Raw genomic sequence first — 20,571 nt, 5'->3', positions numbered from 1 at the left:
CACTTAAACAGCAAATAGTTTGAAACAGAACTACTCAGTAGTACTCAAAGCCCAAACAAAGAGCACTGAAACTTTCCAAACTTTTGTCCTTAGGCAATCATATAACTATCCTCAGATATCTCAGTGAGCTTCAAAGAACTGCCACTTTAATACGAATGAAGGCAGAAAAATACTGCCTTCTTTATATCTAGAGTGATTTTTATAAAGGGAACCTCAAATGCATTCTAGAAACCAGAACAAAAAGAGAAGAATAAGACTCAAACTAGTACAGTTGCCCTCATTATGGCAGTATTGTTGTAAAAAACATTATAATACATTCAGAAGCACCTAGACATTCTGATGCATTACTATAACACAGAACATCATGAAATAATGAAAAGAACATATTTTTGGAGTTTCAAGGCAGACTTTTTCTTCACCAGATCTATTTCACAGCAAGTACGCATTCAACACTGTCAAATGTGTATTTTAATTTATTGGGCCCCATCATCTGTAACCTGTAACTCTTCTCTCTCACTGCCCCCCTTTTCTCAGACCAAGCAAGGACATTCTTGAGAAAATGAAAGGAACAAAGGAGTGGAGAGCTCACATTCCACAGTTTAGGCATCAAGTCTGGTCACAACAGTGCAGCACCTTCCTCGGCAACTACTGAGACATCTTTAAGTTAGGTCTACAAATCATTCCCCTTTGGCTGATATGCCAAGCACAGGACAAGTACACATCTACCCACATATGGAGGGGTCACAACAGTGCAGCACCTTCCTCGGCAACTACTGAGACATCTTTAAGTTAGGTCTACAAATCATTCCCCTTTGGCTGATATGCCAAGCACAGGACAAGTACACATCTACCCACATATGGAGGGCTGGAACTCTTTTGCTGGCTCATACTTCTGAATGCTGTATACAAATGGTGCACTTTTTGGCCTTCCCTCAGAGGCTGTTCCTCTGGCAGGACTTAGCCAGTTCCTGCCACCAACGCTGAGAGAGTTAGCATCAGCCACTCACCAACATCTCACCTCAACCAACTCCTGCAGTGCAGTGGGTTACTGATCAAATAAAAGTCATCTGGGCTGGAGTCACCCCTGCAGTGCACAAGCTGTTAACCAAACACAAGTCATCCAAGCTACAGTCAGGACTTTAAGTCCTTTCCAGTAGATATCTATTTGCTTTTATTTGGCCAAAGAGTGATTTTCTTCAAAATGAAAATACTCATAAATACAAAACATCACAGACTATGATATGCAGTACTCCAATATTACCAGAAAAACCTAAATGCATTAATGGAGCAGTGTATCAAATCTGAGGATTAGAACACACTTGACAATAGATGGGTCCCCTTCAGATGGTCAAACTTTTAAAAGCTCAACTGTCATGGCTGAGACCATATGATCAAACTTTTAAAAGTTCGAATGGTCTGAATGCAGATCTCCATAGAGTGCGGAATGGGAAGATTTCCCTTTACCCCAATGTAGTGCCATCTCGGAGTTGGTATATTTAAATATCGGGGGGTGCTTGCCCCACTGCTAGCACTTAGCTTTTTTTGTTAATTTTTTTTTCACATTGTTGAACATTCAAATGTTCAATCATATAGTCTCAGCCATATGAATGTCAAACATTTGGATGTTTGATTATGTGAACTTGACCCCAATAGACACAATAGGACACATTTGACCACTGGAACGTAGTGGCTACTTCATGTATCAGAAATTATATTTTTATGCTCTTCATATAGACATCATATACTACGGTACTGATGATTGTGTAAGTAGCACATTTAAATAATAGAGAAAATGTAATAGCCAAGTACCATGTGAATCACCTGCAGAAATGCTGATAAAAAATGGCTTGATGACTACAATATCAGAGACATTTATATCTCACATAAAAGGATTTCAGGACAAAGAGTTGAGACTCTTGGCGGATCCTAAAAAGGAGCTGTGGAAATATCCAGAGAACTGCTGGAATTTGGAAAACCTGTGGATTTACTCAAGGAGTACCGGAAGCCTAACTGTAATTTTAAACAAGTTCTAGGAGCATAAATGTCGATGTTATTTGGGGAATGCAATGCAGCCGGACCAGGAGTAAAACATTAAGCCTACAAACTGTAAGGAATCCTGTTTCACTGACAAACTTTATGTGAACTCACACACACACACACACACACACACACACACACACAAACAGTAACTAACTAGAAGTGTGCTCACTTTCTGTTGAGTTGAAAACAAAAAAACTTTAGCTTAGTTTTATTGCAAATAAACTGAACCTGAAATATAGAAACTGTCTACAGTTTATCACAGCTTCTACACTGCTGGTATTAGTGGGAACAATTTGGCCAATATATATCAAATGGCACTCTTTTTTTTTTTTTTGCTTGTTACTACATTGTCGCTTGCAACTGCAAAAATATTTTTAGTTACTAATCCACTTGAAGAGACATAACTGTTCCTGTTCTCTGTGCTTACCACTCTCCAAAAAGAATTACAGAGAACTATTATAGTTTACAAAACAAAATGGAGAATCTCAAAGACTCTGATGCAGACCAGGACAAAGATGGGTCAGCATATAGTGGTTCTTCGGGATAAGAGAGCGATTCCTAAGAACAAGAGTGAGGTTACCGATGAAAACTCACTCTCCAAGAACAGATGCATGAGACAGCTGCTGTACTGCCCACCCCAAAAGACTACCTCCACCACTACTGAGAGTAAGTAAGAATTCTGAAACTGACATTTACTTCACTGCCTTAGAAAGCTATACCATCTAAGAGAAATACAAGAAGAAACTAAGGCATTTACAAACATGGAAAGTGCCGACTAAGTAAACTACCAAAATTAAGGAAATAACTGCTAACTAAGGCTGGTGTGTTTTCTGAAACAAAAGCAATGACATTTCATAACTGGACACTTTATTCAAGTATTAAATGTAACAGCACAAATGGTATAATGTAAAACATACTTTAAACTTGTGATCCAAACCAAAAATAAACACAAGGTAAAATAATGACATTTTAGAAATTAATAAATTCAAAAGGGCACTCTCAAGTAATCTAAGGAGTTTTTTCAGAGCGACCCTAAAACTACTGAAACATTGGTTGTGCTAACAAAAGTAAAATTGTTGCTGATGCAATGTTTGAAACCGAGCAACCCGTCTGAAAACTAAGAATGCGCCTATGAACACCAAAAAAATATAAATGAAACAGTATGCTTTTAGTAATAGGAAAGCTGTACCTAACAAAAATAAAAATGCAACTTCTAGCCAACATGTTGATAATGATAATATAAGTACTGCATCTATTAAAAATGACTTCTAACCAATAAGCTGACAATGAAAATGTACTAATGGAATGAGATTAAGTACTGCATCTATTAACAATTACTTCTAACCAATAAGCTGACAATGAAAATGTACTAATGGAATGAGATTAAATAACTACTAGAATAGCAGAAACAATACACTGCCTAAATGCCACTAATAAGTTAGCCAAATGCACATTGGTGCATGGGAATAAACTGAAGGGGCCATTACATTCTGTCAGCATAACCACACTTGCTAAAGAGATGACACATATCAAGAGTGTACCAGAGAATTCCACCACTTCTGTTCAGATAAAAACACCATCTGAAGATCAAAAACAATAAGTGAGAATTCTTACTGAGATTTTATTTTCTTGACTGCCTGGTAGAATAGATTTAATACAACATCATAATGATACTGTGCTGGAGAGCACATACACCTAAAGCCATATAGGATGTCAAAGTCCCAAAGAAAGGCAGTAAGTGAATAAGTGGGGAAAAACTAAATTAATCTTGTCAAAAGACAATCAGACCCCCAACAGACAAACAGAAGCGGACATAAATTGGCCTAAACCGAGTACCAAATGACAAGTGAACGTACTCTTAGGACTATCAAACTACTGTAGAAAATCTGTATCCAGCTTTGCTGCCATACCTCTGAGAAACCTTATGAAAAGTAAAGTGCCCATACAAACAAGGTGGAGCATAACAATAGATGAGGCTTTTAATCAACTAAAAATATCTTATGTTAATAGCCAGTCCTGGTTACCCCTGACTTTATGCATCTGAAGTAGTGTTAAGGACCATGTTATCCAAAGAAATTGGTAGCAGATTGTGTTTTTCACTACCTATGTAAGAAGTTAAGTAAGGCTGGAATAAAATACTATTATAAAACAAGAATGTTGCACCATTTAATGGGCACTGACCTCTCTGCAGTACTACTTGCTGGTGCATAGCTGCACTTCAGTAAATGACTATGTACCCTCTGTAGTCACTGTAAAAACAAACAAAAACAAACAAGATGTAAACATCCAACTTGGAAGGTAGGCTATATCACTACAGCATTTCCTTCCACCATTAGACACAGGCTTGGTAATAGCCATAAGAAAATGGATGGGTTATCCTGACCCCATAACTCATCCCATCTCATTCAGTACAGAATCAGATCCTCACATTCACAATCCTTACACTCACCGCTGCAGCATTCCTTACTAATTGGATTTCCTGCTGTGAAGCCCTCCATCCAGCCAGTTTATGAAAGATTTCCGTTGCTTTAAGATATGCTTAACGTCACCTGCTTACTCCTTGCATAAGGTAGGGCATAAAGGTGACATTCAGGTGTACCATCCTCAGAACTTTTTTGCCGCCAGTCCAAACTCTGTTTTAACCGCCGGTCTGTTGCATACATCCTTTTTCTTTTTTTTTTTTAAACCGTTTTTCTGTTCATTGGCTTTTCTGTGCTTACCCCTGTTTGCTGGAGTCTTTACAGTTGGATATAAATACCCAGTTGGGTTTCTGGTTACTTTTTTTGTTTGTTTAGTGCTGTTTGGAGTTAATGTCATCCAGGAAGAGTAAATGCCAGCTTAGGAGACTGATTCCCCATAAATACAGTCACATTAAGTGTCTTTTTTGCCTTGGTGCTGCTCCCGACCATATGTCTTGTTCAATTTGTCAGGCTTTGTCCCCAAAAGTCTTCGAAGTAGGCTTTCTTCCCTTTCCTTCTACCTTGAGAACCAGCAACTTAAGCTTCTTGTTGCGGGTGCTATGAATGGAACTTCCTGCCCTGCGGGTCAGCCATCTAGGAAGAAGGTGCATAAAGTAAGGCTGCTTCCACTGTCCAGTCTCTACCGGGTGTTTCGCAAACGGTTATTGCGCACCCGGAGGCTCACCCGGTTGTTCTGTCAGATTCTTCTACCACTTCTGGGTTCTAGGCCAGTGAGGTTCTGGCAGGCAGCATGTCTGACAAGGCTTTGCAGGCGTCCATTTTGGATGTTCAGAGGGAACCACGGTTAACTGTTTCTGAGGCATCTACTGGGGTTCCATAGTTTTTCTTTCGGGAAGAGGTTCCTACTGCAGTTGGGGAATACCGTCCTGAGTCTGAGCCTTCTCAGGTTTCCAGGACGGCTGTCCCTTTGAAAAAGACTAACCATGTCACTTCTGTTCCTAGGGATCCACAAAGTGAGTGGCAGGCCTTTACTCAGGGAGTTATTTAATGTTTTACTGTCGTTGTGGCCTCCTCAAGGGCTTTCAGTTTCTGTTCCTCCTTGGTCCGCCTCTTCCCCTAAAAGGCCCAGAGAATTCCATTCTTCTGAGGTGGATTCTGATGATGACTCCCTTGCTTATTCTGCCCAAATTCCTTCTCCTTTAGACTACGGGTCTGAGGAGGAGGATTCTTATACTCTTGATAATCCTTCTGAGATTTCTTTGGGGACACGATCTCTAGGATGATGGACTTTTTTTTAAGTGGGATTGTGCCCAGGTTTCACATATTTACAAGAGAAACTGAGTTACTGCAAATGGACTCTCCTAAATCTGCGGCCATTCCTCCTGTCTTGCCTGCTTTATTGGATGCTTTTTCCCACTGCCTCTAAAGTGCCGGATTCTCTGTCCCCTGCTCCCAGGAAGTCTGACAGGTTTTACAGGGTGTCTGAAGATTGTTCCTTTTTGTTTAAATGTTCTGCTGCTGACCCCTCTGTGATGTCTGTAGCCTCTGAAAATCATCTCAATTGCATCCTTTGTCCAAGTTACTGCCTTCTGACAAGGACAGTAGGACCATGGACAGGCTGGGTAAGAAAGTTTACACTTCCTCTACCATTGTTTTTAGGGCTATTAAATTATCAGAACCATATTTCTAGGTATGCCTTGGCTCTTCTTTCTCAGAGCTGTCAGGTTCTTTCTGATCTTTCAGACTCTGAGGGTAAATCTTCTGCTCTTTCCTTGCTTGGGATGTCCTCTCAGGTAGTTCATCAATCTATCAAATGTAGTTATGCTGCTACAGATGCCTCTTTAAGGGCTGCTGCTTCTGGCTCAGTTCTGAAGAGATATTTATGGCTTCGGCTTCAACCTTTGCCTGATGATATTAAGGCTAAGTTGCTGGATGCTCCTCTGGATAATACTCTTTTGCTTGGTGAAGCAGCTGCTGGTTTATTTAAGTCTCTTCAGGACAAGGGGAAGGCTTTACAGGAGCTTAAGCATGTCTTTGTTTCTCCTGTGCCTAAATTTCAACGGAACTACCCTTCTAAGCCAGCCTTTGCTCGTAGGCAGTCTCTCCATCCTTCTAAAGGTAAAAAGGGTAGTAAATGGACTCCTCCTGCTACAGCCACTCAGACTGCAGGGATTCTTAAGCCTTCCTTTCCTGACAAACCAGGTACTGTGACTATCCACACATTCCCAGCCATATTCATCTGTCTCTTCGCCTTTCTCTTTCTCTTCCTGTTTGGCTACGGATCACCCAAGATTCTTAGGTTTTGTCAATCAACCGTCAAGGGTACTTCATGGTCTGGATTTCCCATTATCCTTTGATGAGCATTCCTCAGCCTCCTCAGGAACAGCTTCCTTTTTCCCCAGAGGTTCTTTGGGACCTCTTGTCTAAGGGTCTACTCAAAATATCCCTGTGTCCCAAAGGGGGAAAGGGTTTTATTCCAAAAAAGAAGGTACCTGGAGATCTTTTCTAGACCTCTCCCATCTGAACACCTTTCTGCAGGTGCCTTCCTTTTGGATGTTGTCCCTTCAGTCTCTTTTTCTTCTCTTGCTCCCTCAGGCCTTTCTGGTGTCTCTAAACCTCAAGGATGCTCATCTCCATATTCTGATCCATCCTCTTTACAGGCGATTTTTGCATTTCTCTGTTCTTTAAAGCATTTTCAGTTCTGTGCTTTGCCCTTTGGCCTTTCTACTGCCCCAAGGGTGTTCACCAAATGCCTCGCTCCTGTGACTGTGTTTTGCAGGCTTCAGGGATCTTTCCTTATTTGGATGACCTGCTGATTCGGGTATCTTCTCCAGAGGTCTTTTTGCAAAATCTTTATTTTACCACTTCTCTTCTTCAGAGCCTGGGGTTCACAATAAACTTTAACAAGTCTTCCCTGACTCCTTCCCAGGATCATGTCTTTCTGGGTTGCAGGTTTCAAATGGTGCCAATGCTGGCATCCCTGCCTCCTCCAAAGGCATTAACTCTCCTTTCTTTCTTTCAAACTCTTCTTCCCCTGGCCTCCATTTCAGCCAGAGAGTTTCTGAGAGCTCTGGGGTTCATGGCTTCCACCATTTCAATGCTTCCTCTGGCCAGACTCCACATGAGGAAGTTCCAGTGAAGGTTCAAGGAGTGTGGTCGCCTTGTCAGCGGGAGGAGCACATCAACATCAAAGAGATGAAGGCTCTTCTGCTGGCTCTTCAGGCCTTTCATCCTCTCTTCTCTCCAGGGCCTCTCAAGTTATTCACAGACAATACCACAGTTATGTGGTATATCAACAAACGGGGGGAATGAGATCCTACAGTCTTTGCCGGCTGGCACTTCTGGTATGGGATCTGGCTATCCAATTTTGTGTGACTCTTCAGGCAGTTTGCATTCCTTCAGATCGGAACATTGTGGCAGACAATCTGAGCAGGTCCTTCACTCAATCCCATGAATGGCTACTTCACAAGGATGTGTTTCTGGGGATCCCTATCATATGATAGAAACCTCATTTGACTGAAACCATAAGACTGAAATTTCAAAAGACTGAAAAGTCACTTGACTGAAACCCATAATACTAAATTTCAACATACTAAATTGTAAACTGGACCATATAAAACCAGACTAGGTGGGGGGCTAAGGCCCCCACACCCCCAAAAATGGGTGGCTACTCCCCCCACACTCCCCTAACTATATATACTAACTCCAGGATTGCACTACAGTGGGGAAAAGGGCATATACCTTTCCCGTACCTTACAGTAGTCTACATGCTGCCACTACTATGCCCTTTTCCCCACTGATTTGACAGGAAAGGAAGACTTAAGAATCCCTGCAGTCCGAGTGGCTTTAGCAGGAGGAGTCCATTTACTACCCTTTTTACCTTTAGAAGGATGGAGAGGCTGCCTATGAACAAAGGCTGGCTTAGAAGGGTAGTCTGGTTTTATATGGTCCAGTTTAAAATCTATTATGTTGAAATTGAGTATTATGGGTTTCAGTCAAGTGACTTTTCAGTCTTTTGAAATTTTTTGAAATTTCAGTCTTATGGTCTCAGTCAAATGAGGTTTCTATCATATGATAGGGATCCGTTTCTGGACACGGATCACCAGTAGGGTACTCCTCAAGTTTTGGCAGCGACAGCACTGGTTCCCTCTACTTTTACATCTCACCAGGGGAAATCATCACAGGTTACCTCACAGGGTGAATCTCCTAACACAAGATGAGAGTCTCTCATCCATCCCCACCTGTCCACGCTTCAACTGACACTGTGGGTGATAGGGTTTTGATTCCTCATACACACCTTTTTTTCTGAGGACATGCTGTAGGTCCTGCAGGAGGCCAGGAAATCTACTACTAGGAAATCCTACTTATCTAAATGGAAGAGGTTTTCTATCTGGTGTCTTTCTCGTGACCTGGACCCAGTTTCTGTGGATGTTCCTTTGGTTCTTTCTTATTTGTGTGAGTTGCACAATGCTGGTTTGGCCTATTCTTCTATTAAGGCCCACTTATAAGCTCTTTCTGCTTGTCTGACTTTAACTCCCCCGTTAGCTTCTCGATTTGAGGCTAAGCAGTTTCTTAAAGGCGTCCATAATATTACACCTCCCAGGAAGCCTGCTCCTCCTCCCTGGGATCTTAAATTTGTTCTGGAAAACTTTACTCAGGCTCCTTTTGAGCCTACTGTTTCAGCTTCCTTACAACATTGTTCTTGGAAGACAGTTCTTTTGTTAGCTCTTACTTCTGCCAGACGGGTGTCTAAGTTGCAAGCCCTTATGGCTTGTCCACCATTTTTGATATTTCATGAGGACAGGCTTTCCTTGCGTACTAATCCTTCTTTTAAGCCCAAGGTGGTTAAGGAGTTGTCACTTAATCAGTCTATTCATTTGCCTACCTTTTTTCCCTCTCTGCAATCTGACAGTGAGAGGATGCTACATACCTTAGATGTGCATAGACAGCTCAGATTTTATTTGGATAAAACTAAGCTATCAGGAAGTCTGACTAGTTATTTGTTTCCTTTCATTCTAGGTCTTTAGGTTTGGCTGTTTCCAAGCAGACTATTTCCACTTGGATTTCAAAGGCTATTTTCTTTTATTACACTTTTCATGGTGAGAGCCTTCCTTCTTGTATTAAGGCTCATTCCACTAGAGCTGTGGCTTCTTCCGGTGCTTTTTTTCAAAGGCTTAGACACTAATTCTGTTCTTGAAGCTGCTACCTGGACTTCTGTGCATACCTTTATCAAACATTACCAATTGGGTATCTCCAGAGTTAGAGCTAGTTTTGCTGCTGCCATTCTTCATGGCTTCTTGGAGGGCTCTGCTGCTTCCTCCTCCCAAGTTTCTTCTTGAGCTTTTGCATTCTCCCATTAGTAAGTAATACTGCAGTGGTGAATGTAAGGACATAGTACAGTTGTGTAAAATCTTACCATAATGGTAGATATCCTTGCCTTCACCGCTGCAGTACTCACTCAATCCCTCCACCCCCCTGGTCTTTTTCCCTTCCTGGCTTTGCAGATTCTCCTTGGACTGCTGTTCCTACTGGGGCAATCTGTTCTGAGGATGGTACGCCTGAACGTCAACTTTACGCCTTACCTTACGCAAGTAGTAAGCAGGTGATGTTCAGCGTACCTTAAAGCAACAGAAATCTTTTGTAAACTGGTCAGACAGAGGGCTTCACGGCAGGAAATCCCATTAGTAAGGAATACTGCAGCAGTGAAGGCAAGGACATCTACGTTATGGTAAGATTTTACACAACTGTTCTTTCTTTGCAGGGGGGGGGTCAATATGGCATAGTGGACATTTAATATGTGAAAATATAGTTTTGATGCGACACGACTTGGGAATTTGGGCGAAACGATAGGTGGTTGACATCTGTTTAATTGAACATATTTGGTCAACATATGGTTGTCTGGTTATTGTACGATCTTGGGAGTTAGTATATATATAATTAGCAGAGGTGTGGTGGGCAGAGGCCCCCCATATGAGAGATGCAGGGGGCTTGCACCCCTGCAAAAATTATGTTACCTGTTGTTTTGTTTGTTTGCATGCAGTGAGGATTTTCTCATGCATGTTCAGTTGCTTGTCGACATTTTCATTGTCGAGCTTTTGTGGCCGATGCTCTTGATTTGTTGACCAACGTATTATATATATATATATGTACATACATACAGGTTATTTATATATATATATATATATATATATATATATATATATATATATATATATATACACACATACACACACACACACACATACACACACACACACACACACACACACACCAGGGAAGTAAATATTGTGGGAAGACATATCCAGGGAATTGTTATGGCTTGGCTTGTATAGGCCTAGTACCAACCTATGAACCTATAAATGATGGTGTGAGTGTGTGTATGTGTAAACAACATATTAAGGTAGCAATAAATCCTTAATAGCATAATACAATGTGAATAATCTTGAGAAATACAGACAAAAGAAGGGCTGAGATGCCCATGATACTTGAGAGAGGGATTCAAAACCAATAGTCAAAAGTCTTGGTGGACTGATTAGAAGCAGTTATGGAAATACCAGGATAATTACTGGAAGAACTGTGGATTTACTCGAGTAACATAAGCATAACTAGGAATGTATTCAAGGACTGTGTATGTGAATCTAGTGATATTTTTCGTATTAAACTTTTTTTTACTACTTTGGACTGTTGTAGAAGTTTATACTATGCGGCTTACACTTGGATGCATTTCCCCTGGTTTTACACTACGTGAGATTCTCTTTCTTTGGTTTATGAGTGGTTACTTTTAGAAGCTGCATGGAAACAAGCTCTGTTCATTTCGATTCTTGGAAATGTATTTGTGAACTGCAAACTAATTTGACCAGGGCTACAATACCAAGCCTGTAAAGTGTACAAAAAAACATGTTTCATTGAGACTTTAAAGTGGACTAACAAACACAGAACTGAAGTCAGAAGTATGTCACATAGAAACATGCTTATTTGATGTTGACCTGAAAAAAATTAAACATTTATTTATTACTACATTTTAAGTTTATCACTATAAAGAAACTCCTCTCAAATTAAAGAGACTTCCTGCAGTGTACTACATGCACTGCATTATGTACATTAGTTTTAGTTGAGCCAACACCTTACTTCATTATTAACATGGTCGTCAACAAGGAGTCTAGCCAAGCCATAACAACAAAATATTTCTGAGAAGAGATAATAGTGAGATGTAAACACTGGGTCAAAGATTCACAATTAGAGAGGACTCTACTGACCACCAATTTGCTTAGAACAGTCTAATTCTAGACATTAAAAGTTCTTTTGAAACACTTTTTTGTATAACAGAAGACTAAACCTCAACAATATCATCTGAATACACCGGGGCATTCAAGCTTTTAATGTTCAAAGTAAGCCTACTTAAAAAAAAAATGCATAATTGTACCCCTTTGGGAAGTCAACCATCCCAGCTAATTACCATGTTGATAAAATGCCCCTAAGAGTTGACCCAGTGGTCAAGGATCCAGGTACACACAAAGAGTAGCCTTACATTTAACCAGCATGTGGACACAGTGGTGAGGAAATCCTTTTATGTTGCGCTCTTATAAGTAAGGGCATGGCATCTAGGTCCAAAGAGGTCATTATCCCACCATTATCAAACCAGTCACAGTACAATGCTCCCCTCGGTATGTACCTGACCAGGAATTTGCAACAACTACAGCGACCTTAATGGTTCCTTACAAAAAGAATACAAGGTGTACCAAACTTGTCTTATGCAGACAGCCTTGTAGCTCTTTCCCTCTACTCAGTCTCCTATAGATTGCTGAGGGGTGATCTATACTTGGCACACAAGGCAACTGCAAACCCCACACTTATGAATCTTCTCTATATTCATAAGTCAAACAGTACCAAAATACAAGGTCTAAGGACCTGAGAGACAGATATGTATCCCAGAGACTGCCCCTCCTATGGAACAAGCTTCCCATCCATGTAAAGCTGAGTTCATCTATTACCTAGTTTAAGCGCAACCTAGACCAGTGAATGGGGAATAGGAAATTTACACCGGGACTGGCACCCATGTCTATTATGCACACATGTAGCTTATGAATGCCTGGTCCTAAATGCCCTTTTTGGATACAGGACATCTTTATTCTTTCAGGAAAACTTGGCTAGGCTTAGAAAGGTCCCCTGGGTTATTGGCCTAGTAACAATCTATGAAACTCATGTTATGCATCACATAACGTGGTGACATTTAATGACTGTCTCTCACCTGAAAATATCTCTTCAATAGTTTAGCAAGGTGTTCTAGATTACAAAAGGAGAGACAGTCAGAGAAAAAGTCTTTAGGCTAAGAGATGGTTCTGACATTGTTCTGGTAGCTACAAGAAATAACACCAGACGCCAAAGAAAATGAAACAAGAAAATAAAAAAGATATGACTCAGGTGCACGGCAAATGTGGGCAGCATCAGCCACTAGACCCATAAACATCTAGGTAAGAAAATAGGGACTTCATTTTTACTGAAGAAGTGGTCATTGGGAAATATTTATCAGAAGAAAAATTGCTATTAGCTGTAGGAGAAAAGAAAGAGAGAGAAAGAACACTGAAATATTTCTAAATGTAATGTTTTTTTTTCCTTTAAACATCTTTAATAGACTGTCACTTAAGACAAAGGCAAACATATTAGCATTTTCTATTTAAATAGATTATACATTAAATATCTTCCTTTCTGTATAACTCTTTTACAGCTAGTCTGTTACCAATTCCTGGAATAAACTACATTTAAAGTGTCAGATCAATCACCAACCCTAAGTCCTTCAAAAATGCCCTGAAGGAATACTTCTATAATTCTTGGTCCTGCCTATGTAATCACCCTACTTAACAAGATTTTTATTTGTCTAGATTTTACTTCCTCTATGACCCACCCTAACATATTCTTACCCTTCTTAAAACTCTGCTATCTCCCCACATCTCTCGGATTCTTCCTTTATACTTCACTAACAGTCTCTGTGTTTCATTAAACTATGCAAACTGCTTAATTTCTGTTTCTCTTATTTCCCAAAAACTACTGTATACTTATTTTTCTTTCACATGGGCCTTTCCTTGTATATACTAATGCCTTCTAAGACTTTCTGCTTCTCCTATAGCTTCCTTTAGTATGTGATCTCTTATGATATTTCTAGCTATCTTTATTTTTCTTCTTTTCCCTATGTTCAAATCTGACTCTACTATGTTGTATATATTGTACATTATTTTAGAATGATGTTATTTTGCATGCTTTCTCTCATATTTTTTGTATTTTGTACTATGTATGCTTTGTTTTTATACCATCATTCTCTTTGGAATATTTTTACCATGTTATTTACCTTTGTTTTCTGTTTTACTGTTGGAGCTTTTCTCCTCGGGTCTCTGCTGAAAAAGGGCTATTTGCCCAGTCAGACTAACCTGGTCAACAAATGTCAAATCAGTCAAACCTTACATAAACTGCTCTATTCCTCCCTTCACTTAATAAACCTTACTCCTCTTCTTAAACCTTATTATGCGTGTATTGTTCCCGCAATTTCCATTTATTTCTGTGTAATTTGTTCCTTCCCTTTTCTAAAGATCCCTATTCCAGTTCTTTTTATAATATTCAACACTTTAAATACAGTTGGCTTAGACTTTATTTCCATTTCGAGCAACTGTTTTTTCCAGCCAGCAGAATTAAACTTAACAAGGCCTTACTATGTCTAGGCAATTCGGATACAGTGTTCTAGCTCAAAAGAATCATTTCCGGAGTTACAGCCATTTGTTCTCCCAATATTTCTGAGAGAATACTCAGGAATTTTTAAAGTCTGCCAACTCATTACACTCCCAAAACATATGTTCCAATTCTCTCTCTCTCCCCCTCACACCTCCAACACTTGCTATCTACCCGTGGAAAAATGATTTGAATTCTGCTAAGGGTATAAAAAATACCTAAGAAAACACTTCCAAGCAAAAATGTTAAACCTTCTGGGCTTTGTTCCATACTTGGGAGCCATACATATGTCTTCCTATTATTCCCTTGTAAATTGATTTTGCATTCTCTCTTCCCAATCTTGTCTAGCCATCTCTGACTGATTCTTATAGTTATGCTGCTAAACTTTATATACCTACTAATTATCCCTTTTTTGACAGCTGCTGTTCTAGATTCAACTAAAAACTCAACCAGAGCAGGTCTTTCACTTAAGATTCTCCTATCCGTATCCCTTTCTCTTTGCCTATAATATAACCCTTTGTAGGGAAAGTAGTCTTTAGCCTGCAGTCCAAATGTCTTTCTGGGCTCAACCTACTCTATTACCTTTCCCTCCAATTATTTATTCCTAATATCTTGGTTCCTTTGCCAGTTTTATCCAGTAAATTCCAGCCCTCTCCTGCCTATTTTCTGTACCCCTACCTGCTGTCATCCCTATTGGCAACATTTTCTTTTTCCATTCTCATCTTGGCTTAGTTTTTAGTATACTTTCTGAATATAACATTATGTATGGTTGTTGTTATTCTTCTTAAGGATTTGCAAGCAAAACCCCAGTCTCCCCTTACTTCTTGAACTTCACTCCACTTCATCATCCCCTTTCACACTGAATTATAACCTTCTGTTTGTATTATGTATATGAGCCATAAATGTGTAGCTCTAAAATATCCCTTCAAGTCATGTAATCCTAAACCACCTTGTTCTAATGGAAGGATCGACTTAACCCACTTAACTCTTTTACTCTTCTTCCCTCACAGATTATTTATCATCCACAACTTCTCATTTGGTTAATAAAAATATGTCTTAACCCTTATATAAAACTAAAGGGACTAAAAACATTTTCACTATTTGTAGCTTACTACCCATAAACAAGAGCTTCCAGATTCTCAGTTTTTGTATTATATTTTGCTTGGTCTCTTCCCACATATCCTCAGCTGCCATAACAGAAGTCTTTTTTAATCCATACTCCTATATACTCCATCTTATCATGTCCCCATAAACATGGGTATTACTGAACCAGTTTGTGTGTGTACATAATTTACAGTTATAGCCTCCGATTTATCTTCACTTATTTTATATCCTGAAAAGGCGTGAAATGGTTTCAAGATGTTCTACAACACTGAGATGTCCTTTTCTGGATTTACCAGGTACAAAATATCATTTGCAAATAAAGTCAGCTTTTCTTCATTACCATACCAATTATATCTTTGAATTTCTGAGTCCATTACTTTGCAATTGGCTCTAAACATAAAGCAAATAACAAAGGGAAAATAAGACACCACTGCCTAGTTCCCCTTTTCAAATGCAACTTATCAGGGAAGGACCCTCCAACTTTAACTCTTGCCTCAGATCCTTCATATATCCTCCTAATTCACTCATCTTACTCTGTGGAATGCTTTATCAGCATCAAGACTTGACAACAACCACTTATGCTCCCCTCTGGGTTATCACTGTTCTATTAATGTTGTGCCCCCCCTCTACAAAACCACACTGATCCATATCTATCAATTTTGGCAACATCTTTGCCATTCTTTTAGCAAGTACAGACATAAACACTTCATAATCATTGTTTAAAATTGAAATGGGTCTATATGAAGCTGGATCTGATGGGTCTTTACCATATTTGGGTAATACAGCTACCATAGCTTTCTCTCAAGATGTTGGTGCTTCCCTCCTTTAAAAATACTGCTAAAAAATCTGCAAATATTCATCACTTTCTTCCATCCTAACTTTCAAACCTCTGCAGGAATACCATCTGTTCCTGGCGACTTTTCTGCAGACCAGTTATATATTAGTGTTTTAATCTCATCTCCTCCTAGCTCAGCTATTAGCTGTTTTTAAACCTAATCTACTTCTAGCCTTAAATGTAAAAAGATTTTGACCAGAAAACTGTTCAGCAGAGGTCAACAGCTTCTCGACACCTGCCAAATAATACCCAAGCTGACTAAGAAGGCAACACTATAGTTCTCTAGAATATGTAGGTTTTTTTTACTGCTTAGCAGAGATTCTAACCAGACTTTTAAATGTAGTGAATCTGTAATAGTGAACCAGTGATGCAAAGGCTTCCCATAACTGCTTTTAGTTATTCATGACTTTACTAGAAACATAACACTATCAGACAATCAGAGGCACCTAAAACACTTAAACCCACATAGGTTTAAATGAAAGATTTTATTCTGTAGAGTTCAGTGGAAATGTTTTGCAAGAAATGCACTCCAAAACATAGCCAGGGTTCTAGCTTAAACCGGCCCAGTTCAGCTAGAATGTTTATTTACGCTGCTCTGCCCCCCCCCCCACACACACACACACACACACACTTATTACTGACGACAGGCTTACTCCACAGCCAGTTCTCCAGTGTTCTCATCCTCGAAGGCTCCCATCCTGTGGCAGCACCCAGTGTGACATGCATTATATGGCTCCCCCTTTTGGGCAGTCCTTCACATGACAGTTTTCCATTTTTCATTATGTAGGTTTTCTAGGTTGTAGCAAACACACAACCATAAGTGAGCCAGGTTCAGACAGGATACTGTTACACTGTGGCTCACAGTAAGCTTTCCGCTGTATACCCATTCCCCTCTAATGTGCTGGGTTGAAGTAATCTTTGTGTCTGAATCTCAACACAAGGAAGACAACCCCACTTATGTGGTGACACCCCCTACCTTTTGCCTATAAACTTGCAATAACACTGGATCAACATGTCACTAGTATCATCAGCAGAGCTTACATGACCACTTACCCTCCCGCATGTCCCACACCATTCCTCCTGTGAAAGACCATCCCTGAATGCCTCATCAAACCCCTTTCCCACAATACCAGCCCCAACAAGCACCGGAGACACTAATAAAACTATAAGCATCTTTATCCCTCTAAACAGAGAGGTTAGCTAGGAAAACTGTACCACAGATGGGAAGTAGTGACTACTGATCACAGTACGGCAGTACTGATTATTTTTAAATAACTAAAACAAAAAAAGCTGAGGACGATCATTACAAAAGCTGGGAAGAATAGTCACCTTTTTGGATAGTTCATGAACATTATTAAAGGTAAAATCCTGTAAGGAGTCAATCCTTGAGAAAAGGTAGTCTCTAGTGGGAGAAAAAGCATGATGGGTTAAAATCAAATAACTTACAAGACCACAATGATTTTGAAAGCCAAGCCAGTTAAAGTTAGGATCTTCCATTAGAATGAAGCAGTAATTTTGAGCCATTAGAATGAAGCAGTAATTTTGAGTCTAATGATCATTAGTTGGAAAGAGATCACCACAGCATGTCAGAAAACAAAAAGGGACACACTAAGCTACACAAGGATGACATACTTTGCAGCTATCCAATGTAATCTAAGCAGCTAACCAGTTGTGAGCCATGGAGCAAGGTGAAAGACTCAGGGGAAGTAAAGCAACCTAGAACTTCTTTACTATGCACATAGGGTTACCACCTGTCTCACTTTGCGAGGGACAGTCCCTCTTTGGGCAGTTGGGTCCTGACAAAAAAAATAAAAAATGGCAAATGTCCTGAGATTGTAGGACATAATTATGTTCTATATTTTACGTAATAGTTGCATAAAACAGTTATTCTGTATCTAAAATACCTAAATGTTATAAGAAACAGAATAAGCAACTAAAATGCTACAAGAATAAGCTTTTTATTTAGGCAAAAAAGTTAAGTTCTATCCTTTGTACTGACCGTGGGTATGTGTCAGCCTGTAAAATCTGATGTTTGTCCCGAAAATGTCCCACTTTGGCCATTTGAAAAGGTGGCAACCCTATATGCACACAAGAGTACTCCTGTACCAATCCAAAGGCACCTCCAGTCAGTTCTCAGTATACAACAGCCTTCTAGTACAAATCTGGAAATAGGAAAGTCAACCTTAAGTCAGGTCTCTGGGACTACCAAGATGTTCGGCCAGTCATCTTTGCAAGCTAGGAATTCAGCTGATTTAACTTAACATACCCAATATTAATATGACCTAACTACTGAGACATGGTGAAAAGGGGTGGGACTAGGGTAGGAGAGGTGGGTATGGACATTATGAGAACAAAGAAAAGAAGGAGGAAGGTTACAAGCTAACAGACCAACCTTTTAAGGATTTCAGGTTATACAAGACCCACAGCAACCACCTTAGGCAAAACAGCTTTCCTTGCAGCCGGTACTCCAGTATAGCAATATCTAAAATTCTGTGCTACTGTCCAGCTACGTAAATGTAAAAAGGTCGTTGAACTGATCCACAATTCTAATGGGCACAAGGACTACAGGATGACTAACTTGTGGCAAGCGGACAGCAAAATGATACAAGTAACAGAAACCTAATGAGCAAAAGTGGTGTACACGATGAAGCCCCCTTTTGCACAACACAATGACTAATTTATTTTGAACCCATGTTAAGGTGCTTTTCCTACCGAAATTACATTAAAATGATAAATTTGGATTAACTTAGGTCCGCAGGATCAACCTGACAATACTCCACACAACAAAGTGAAGTAGGCAGTTATTAACAGTAACTAGCCTCATCCTGTAGTAAAAATACTAACCACACAGACAGCAAAACCTACAAAAGTTAAAAAAATTAACTTGAAAGAAATTCTGTACATAATAAAATGGCAACATATTACTAACACAACTAAAACACCGGGAGCGATCCCATTTTCAAAGACCCTGTAAATTAGTCTTTGGTTGATTTAAAAAAGTATCCGCACAGCGATCACGAAGGTATTAAAAAGATAAACTATCCAAATACATTATGTTGCAGCAGGCCCTAAAGTATAATTTTCCTTTTATTTACTAGTCTTACCTAGATGACCCACGTTCTTCATCGCTTGGCTCTTCTATAACGTACGACTCATCTCCCCAATTCATTTTATTATCAAGCTTGCAGATCCTTGTTAGAGACAGAGCCCCTTAGAGTTCATACACAACCAAAATTATGTTTACAAATCGCAAGTCCTACGGTCTTTCTTTTCGGCTACAAACTGTATCTACGAAATTGCCGTTCCGCTTTACTTTCGAACATCAAAGAAAGAGGAAGGAAACTGTGAGAACCCCTTCCCCCGAGAAGAAAAAAAAAACACTGGAAAGGTTTGCTTGGATCACTAATATCACATGTTGCTGAAATTATCCTAGTGTGTGATTGCTTTTTGTTTTCTATGGGAAAAACATTATATTTATGATAATGCGCGTACCTATTAGGGTTGCCACCTTTTCAAATGCCCAAAGTGGGACATTTTTTGTAGAAACGTCACGGCCAGTACAAAGGACAGAACTTCACTTTTTTGCCAAAATAAAAGCTTATTCTTGTAACATTTGAGTTGCTTATTCTGTTCCTTATAACATTTAGGTGTTTAAGATACAAAATAACTGTTTTGTGCAAGTATTAAAGAAAATATAGGAAATATTTTTTGCCCTAAAATCTCAGGACATTTGCCATTTTTTACATTTTTTTGCAGGACACAACTGCCATGACTGTCCCTCGCAAAGTGGGACAGGTGGTAACCCTATATGGAGATGTAGGGCACACCGGTCTCACCAGTTTTAGGAGAGATTAAGACGAATAGAAATTAAATTTGAGTCTAAATCAGGGATAGTTGACAGGTATGGCAAACGTTAGCAAATAATGCTTGCTTAGCAAGGCAGTCATTGGAGTGAACTGGAAGAAATTAAAAGAATCACTACAGTCAAAACCTGCAAATGAATATGTGTGTGTGTGTGTGTGTGTGTGTGTGTGTGTGTGTGTTTATTCCTCTAAATCCATATATATGTATGCATGCATGCTATTTATTGTATACCAAGGAAAAAAAGTACATTTAGGCAGTAATTGCAGGACATGCATGATAAAATAGGACACAATGATTTGGTGATGATAATCGGAGACCTGATTGCTCATATCAGGACACACAGGCTATCAGGATTGCCAGGATTCGTATAGGTGGATTAAATGGAATAAAGGAGAGGCCATTCAAGACATATGTCTGGCAAATGGCTTGATAGTGGCTGTGACACCCCTGCACTGGCCCAGTAATCAAGGAGCCTCAATCTTCACCACTAGCACCAGTGAGGGATGTGCATTGGGAGGATGACAAGTACACACACACAGTTAAATACAATTTCCCATAAGAGCACACAGGGATTACAGGCAGTCTGGGGCT

At 39.7% G+C, this 20,571-nt stretch overlaps 1 protein-coding gene across 1 annotated transcript in view; it reads right to left on the bottom strand.

Annotated features, from left to right (window-relative positions):
* The window catches only part of LOC122804304 (E2F associated phosphoprotein), a 600,524-nt gene extending 581,076 nt beyond the window's left edge, over positions 1 to 19,448 (bottom strand). The window contains exon 1 of the mRNA XM_044074094.1: positions 19,221 to 19,448. Coding sequence (XP_043930029.1) covers positions 19,221 to 19,285 — 65 coding nt within the window. The 5' untranslated portion in view covers positions 19,286 to 19,448. The remainder of the gene's footprint in view (positions 1 to 19,220) is intronic.
* Positions 19,449 to 20,571: the final 1,123 nt, after the last annotated feature.

The sequence above is a fragment of the Protopterus annectens genome, chromosome 6.part0 (genome assembly GCF_019279795.1).
Source record: "Protopterus annectens isolate FY-2018-M chromosome 6.part0, PAN1.0, whole genome shotgun sequence".
Taxonomy (NCBI): Eukaryota; Metazoa; Chordata; order Ceratodontiformes; family Protopteridae; genus Protopterus; species Protopterus annectens.
The sequence above is the reverse complement of the archived record's forward strand: the minus strand, read 5'-3'. Positions and strand labels throughout refer to the sequence as shown.